Raw genomic sequence first — 6,753 nt, 5'->3', positions numbered from 1 at the left:
AAAATTTGTCAGTAGATGGTAAGGAGATGAAAGGGGGGGGGACTGTATCGTGAGGAGAAAAGACAAAATTCCTTTTATAAGTTTCCTCGCTGGGACTTAAAGGGACTTATTTAACTCTCCGAGCCTGTTTTCTCCATAGTAAAACGAGGAGGTCAGGTCTTCTAAACACTTCACGTGCTCCAGGCACTGTCCCAGGCACTCGATTCCAGCTGTGAAAAGACAGCCGAGCTCCCCACATTCCCACGTACGATTTTTAGTTGGGAGTCAAAAGATAAAGGAGTGAAAAAAAAACCTCAGACATAATAAGCGCTGAAAAGCAAAGGACCCTGGCAAGCATAGTGGTTATACATTGGGCTGCTGACAGTAAGGTCAATAGTTGGAAACCACCAGCTAGCTACTTCTTGGGAGAGAGAAGGGGCTGTCTACTTCCATAAACAGTTACTGTCTGGGAAACTCCCAGGGGTGGTTCTCCCCTGTCCTGTAGCATCACTATGAGTCAGCATCCACTCGATGGCAGTGAGCGAGGAAACGATAAACCAAAGGGGTGGTTAAGAGTGTCTGGTAGAAGGGCACCATCATTTTCAGCAGGGTGCTCTCATTTCAGGACAGCTTTTCTGAAGAGGTGAGAGTTGAGTAGAGTCTTGGAGGGATGCAAGGGAAGCCAGTCTTCTGAATATCCCAAGCAGGACAAGTGTGGCTGACTAGAGGGCAAATGCTCGCAAATGCACACTAACTTGGATGGAGGGGAAGGCAATATACAATACAGGACATGTCAGCTCCAAATGATGGAGGCAGGGGAAGACATTCACGAGGAGAAGTTTAAGAGGTGAAGACAACAGAGGTACATACTATTATATATCCAATCCTGTAATGGTGGTGGTCTACTAATAGATGCGTGGATAGACACACAGACAGAATGGGTGTAGGAGGATGCGTGGGAGCATATCCATAAATATATATACGTTTGACAGAGGATCACTGTACAGAGCGATTTACCTTTGCTGCAAATACAGCCATGAATATGGTAGTGCATGCAGGATCAAAGTTAAGAAAATGTCTTGACACGTAACTAAACACTTGGAGGGAATGTGTTGCTGGGCTTGCAGGTCTAGGACCATAGTCTCAGGGACACTGGTCAAGTGGCAGAACACAGTCCACAAAGAAAGTGTTCTACATCCTACTTTGGTGAGTATCAAACTCACTGCCATTGAGTCAATGTCAACTCATAGCAACCCTCTCCCTGTAGGACAGGGTAGAAGTCCTCATCTTTATCCCCAGGATCAGCTGGGAGTTATGAACTGCTGGCCATGTGGTAAGGTAGGCCAGCACATAAGCACTACACCACCGGGGCTCAGGAGCTTTGCAGACCCCAGTTGGTGAACAGCGTGAGCGGCTCTCTGAGATGCAGCTGTTGGTCTCTGGTCGCCTGGAGCAAGGAAGCGTGAAGATGGCATGTAAACAATTCGTCCAATGGACCAATGGATCACAAAAGCATCACTTGAGACCAAAAGGTCTATGTGGTAGCCTGGCTTTAAAAAAGATCACATCGGAAAGTTCTGGATAGAGTGGAGGAAAGAGGTAGCACAAACCTCAAAATCATTAAAAAACAAAAGAAGCACAACAAATAAGAGGTTTAGATCATATAAAAACTGGTAGAACCCCTGACTATGACCCTTAGTCACCTGTCAGGTTTAGAAATGAACTCACCTCTTGGCTCACTTTTTGGCAAACCATCGGCAAGCCTACAAGGGGAATAATCACATTTGGGAAGTCCGCATGCCTTAGGATAATCCACCATTTGGGATCACAAAGACAAAGTCCTGAAGGGTTGGGAAAGGAGGGGGAAGGGAACTGTGGGGTGACCATCGATGATAGGAAACAAAATGACCTGTGGACGGAAACCTAACCTGCTCTGTAAACTTTCACCCCATTCAGAATGAGAAGTTTAAGTCAACACATACATTGAAATGTAAGTACGTAATAAACATGCAAGACATAAATTCAAGTCAAAGGTCAAAACCCCTGTGGGGGGAAAGAGCTTACTCAGTTCAGCCCTTCATTATAGAGGTCGTGAAGGAGACCAATTCCCCTTTTGTTTCATCCCTCATCTCAGTGATGTCACTGCATATGTAAATGTATTCATAACCCACCCTTTAAAAAGAAGCAAAGTCCCAGCTGACCTGAGCAATCCCTTCAAGACAGGTCTTGCCCCTTTGCCACACCTACTTTGTTCTTCTCTGGTTTCTGTCTTCAGAGTTAGACATTTTCTTTCAGTTATTCTATACAGCAGCAAGCTAAACTGTGTGTTTCAAATATTTATAATAGCAACTGTTATGCCCCCCGCCCCTGCAAAAAATGTAGGCTGGAAAACAAAACAAAAAACTCACTGTTATCAAATCACAGGGAGTCTAGGGGGCAGAGTAGAACTGCCCCTGGAGTGTTCAAAGCTGTCAATCTTTATGGGAGCAGAAAGCCCCATCTTTGTCCCACAGAACAGCTGGTGGGCTTGAACTGGTGACCTTGGAGTTAGCAGAATAAAGGATAACCCATTACACCACCAGCCTCAAATATCTGTGGATACACAAGTACAGTGAACCCTCACCACTTCGCGCTTCGACTTCCACGGCTTCACTCTATCGCGGTTTTGCGTAACAGCACCCACTGCCTACACCCGCTCCTTCAGAGGAAAAAGACGGCGACCCACCTGTAGAGTACATCCCTTAAGTCATTTCATAGGCTATTGATTACAGTATTTGTAAGAACTATGTATAATAATACTGTATGTGAAATATGTAATACTGTAAACTAGATGCCATAAATAATATAATAAATAATAAATGATAATTGTAACATCCAAAATGTTTTACTGTATTTTCCCTTTTTCGTTTAATAAATTGGGTAATACGAGTGTAATGGTGACTAAAGGGTGTTTTTTCATGTCCTCTATGCTCTACCTACGAAAATATTTGATTTACAAATAAGGAATCCTACTTCGCGGAATTTCATTTATCACGGTAGGGTCTAGAACCGATTAACCACGATAAACGAGGGTTCACTGTAATTCCATTTGGGAATCGAATTGTCGGTGTTATGTTCATGACACCTTATCAGTGAAGGTACAGAAACTAAGGAGCCCTGGTGGTTGCAGAGGTTGGCAGTTCAAGCCCATCCAGTGGCTCTGGGGCAATTTGCTCCTTCCTACAAAATTTTATGGAGCAGTTCGCTGTTGGATGTGGTGACTAAGGGTCAAAAAGCCTCAAGGGCATCTAACTACCACAGGGGATGGGATCCAGCAAGTTCCAATGGGCGAAGACAGATGCCCCACCATAGGAAGATCACCAAGGAAGCAAGGAACAGAAGCTGAAGAGATCTCTGGCCTCCTCAGAAAGGCTCCCCGGTGACGCGGTGGTTCAAGCACTCTACTGCGAATCAGAATATCAGTGGTTTGAACTCCCCACTTGCTCCTTGATAGAAAGATGGGGCAGTCTGCTACGACAAAGATTTGGAGCTTTGGAAACTGTGAGGCAGTTCTACTCCGCACTATAGGGTCTGTGAATTGGAAATGACTCCGGTAGCGGTCTTAGGGGCTCTTTTATAACTAAGAGAATACATTTCTGTGCCGTAGAACCATCCTCTCATGGTACTTCTGTGACAGCAGCACTAAGAATGCCAGGCAGGGGCCTGACCCACAGAGAGATAAAGTCCACACTGTGATCCCAGCTGAAGCTGAACCCAAAGTCCCATAAACCCAAACTTACAGCGGCGACCTGAATCCAATGGTTGTGAAGCATTCTATTTTATTTCCTGTTTTAAAAAATGCTAAGGGGATAGCACGAGTCACTTGCAGTTTTCAGGAGCACGAGTTGAACCCCTTACTGGCTGGTAATTTCATGCAAACAGAAACCAAAACATGGAAAAGTTTTAAATATTAACCTCAGAAGCTCCACTCCTCCCCGACACCCCAATGTGCCCCCTGCATTCACATATGTTTTAAAGAAATGGAACCTGAGACTCCTGTGTGACTTGTGGAGGCAATGCCCAGAGAGGGGGATGTTTTCAGGAAACACCCAAATATATTTGTTCAAATTGTTCACTCCAGGTGAAGAAGCGCATTTGGTTTCAAAGACTGTCCAAAGCGATTCACAAAGCCTTGACCAGAAACAGAATAGGCAGGGATGGGCAGGGCAGGGGGTCGAGGGTGGGGTGGGAGGTGGTCTGCTGTTCGTAAGCCATTACATTTTAAGTTCTGGGTAGGGAGGCAGTCTGTCTCTTCCTCCAGAATGCAAGTGCCATTCAGACAGGTGTGGAACCCCAGCACTCAGGACCTACCTGGCACACAGCATTTAACATACTAATGCCCGCTAACATTTTGCTTAATAATCTGAAGTCAAAAGAATGGAGCTCATTGCCACCTTCAAACCATACGCCTATGTGGATGAAGGGGCTCCCAAAAGTTTGTAGGCAAAGAAAGAGTAATGTAAAGATCATGGAAAATTTCCACCACCTTTTTGAAGCCCCTTCCTATATGACGCATTTCACAATCCTTAATTAGTACACTTCTATTGGAATGCCTAAATGTCATGCCCTAAGAAATGGAATTCTTGCCTATCTCAAATTCATCTTGGAAGTTCAGGGAGCTTAATGAAGTCTGTTTTGGTTAGCAGTCACTAAATGGGAAAAGGATGGATTCTCTACCAAGGTAGGCAGGATACACCTGCATGGAATGGCAAGATCTCCCATCTGCTAGTGGCCATGGTCAGCTCCTAAATGGCTAGATTAAAACGAGTGTGAGTGTGTTCATTTAATAGGCAGTTTCTCAAGGGACACTAAGCAGCCAAGGGCTTTTCTCTGATGGAAATGGTGCCAATTTCTCTGTGAAGCGCAGTTACCATCATAACCCCTGAAGTCAGAAGTGCCTGCACCCAATTTCCAGTAACCCCAGGGCCCCGGAGCTGAAAAAATTACACCTGCGAGGCAAGCATTTTCCCACACTGCCCCACACAAGCAGCAGCTCATTTAAACCGTGCCCTTCAGCCCCATTTAGGAACACCATTATGATTTCAAATTACAACTGTTGCTTTATCTCCAAACTGTGATAAATAGAGCTGCGTTCATGATGCTCTTCTTTGCAGTCATTCATCTGCTCTTATCTCAGGGCCAAAAAAAAAAAAGATGTTGAGGCAAGTGCTAACCTGCCAGAGCTTCCTATTATAGCTACAACCCGTCTTGCCCTCCCCTTTCCACTCCAGCACCCCTCCCTGTCCGGATTGTTTGAATTGAGGCAGCAGCCTGCAGTAAGGAACTCCAAATGGCTCCAATCGCAAAACAGGAAGGAATTCACCAGCCTGGGAGTGAGTCATCCTTGGGCTCAGGGAGCGCAGGAACGCAGGGCCTTCCCTCATCCTGGTAGACCATTCACCCCGACCCGTTCCCCCAGGTCAACAAGAGCTCCACTTTGGGAGAAAGAACAAGTCTTTTAAGGAGGATGATCCGGCCATCCACATACTCATACAGAAACATCCGCTTCAACACGAGGTGGAACCCAGCCCGCTGCCCGCCGGGCGGGGTGGACAGGCCAGTGTGTGCTGTTCACTGGCAGTTCAGTGGCAAGGGAGGAATGCCCACCACGTTTGACAAAGCCACAACTACTGAGATTTGACTTAGCGCCCACAGCCTCTAGCTTCTGTGCCAAAATCTCTCCGATTTATTTTCAGGCAAGTGACTCACAATCTTGTCTCCTGAAGTCATTCCATCAAAATGACTCGCCAGTTCCACTAACCCGACTTTCCGCTGTCCCTCCCACCACTCCGCCCATCCTGCAGCGGACAGCTCATAGACTGAGCAATTGTACCCTAGGGGGACAGAAGGTGGCTTCTCCCATCTGGCCCCACCCTCGGGAAGGATGAATGGGGTTGCACAAGGGCGGAGCAGCGAAGGGAGGGGGCTTGCAGACAGTGATCGGTGTGTATGTGTGGGTGGGTGGGTGTGTGTGGGTGTGTGTGCGCGCGCGCGCGTGCGTGGGCACGTACCCGGCAGCCAACTTACAGAGGTGGAGTTGGTCCTCGCCTGCCCCTGGTTCCGCACCTCCTGCTCCCGGAACTGCAGCCCGGCCAGATGCTTCTCCAGCGCCTCCCAGTCCATGGGGGGCACCGGGGGCTCCTCTGGGACGCACGTTCCACCGTCCGGGGGTTGGAGGCCTAGCCTTGCCGCTGCGGGGCCCCGGCCGCGCCGGCCCACAGCGGGCTGGGGCTTCTGGAGCGACCGGCGGGGGCCCCGGGGGCCGTTCGGGCGGCTGGCCACGAGCACATTGCCATTGTGCCTGAGGTCCTGGGGGTCGTGCATACGGAGGTTACCGTTAGGCATGGGGGGCGGCATGGCGGGGGCGGCACTCCTGCCGGTGCGGACACTCACGTCCCCCGGCGCTCGGGCCGGACAGCGGTCATCCCGGTACCCTCGCTCGTCCTCCACGCGCTCGTCCTCCTCTTCCTCCTCCTCCCCGTCTTCCTCCGGTGCCCACTCATCAATTACCTTCTTCGGGTAGCCCGGGAAAGGCTCCTCATAGTCCTCCAGGGCAGACACCAAGTCCAAGCTGCCCCCCGGCGACGACGAGGATTTGCACTCGGAGCAAGGAGTCACTTTGGTGGAGTTGGACTGGGAACTGGCGCGGCTGCTGCTGCTGCTGCTGCTGCCGGCGTCACTGCCTAGATCCATCCCATCCTCTCGGTAATCCTGCGGGGGGAGGTGGAGAGTGAG

At 48.9% G+C, this 6,753-nt stretch overlaps 1 protein-coding gene across 2 annotated transcripts in view; it reads right to left on the bottom strand.

Moving 5' to 3' along the window:
* The window catches only part of SCHIP1 (schwannomin interacting protein 1), a 155,727-nt gene extending 149,001 nt beyond the window's left edge, over positions 1-6,726 (bottom strand). For both annotated transcript variants that reach the window (XM_004704112.2, XM_045297444.1), the window contains exon 1: positions 6,046-6,726. In XM_004704112.2, the coding sequence (XP_004704169.2) occupies positions 6,046-6,711 (666 nt within the window). In that variant the 5' untranslated portion in view covers positions 6,712-6,726. The remainder of the gene's footprint in view (positions 1-6,045) is intronic.
* Positions 6,727-6,753: the final 27 nt, after the last annotated feature.

The sequence above is a fragment of the Echinops telfairi genome, unplaced genomic scaffold (assembly GCF_000313985.2).
Source record: "Echinops telfairi isolate 266 unplaced genomic scaffold, ASM31398v2 ScPeMD7_7420;HRSCAF=8458, whole genome shotgun sequence".
Taxonomy (NCBI): domain Eukaryota; kingdom Metazoa; phylum Chordata; class Mammalia; order Afrosoricida; family Tenrecidae; genus Echinops; species Echinops telfairi.
This window is presented reverse-complemented; position numbering and strand designations above follow the sequence as displayed.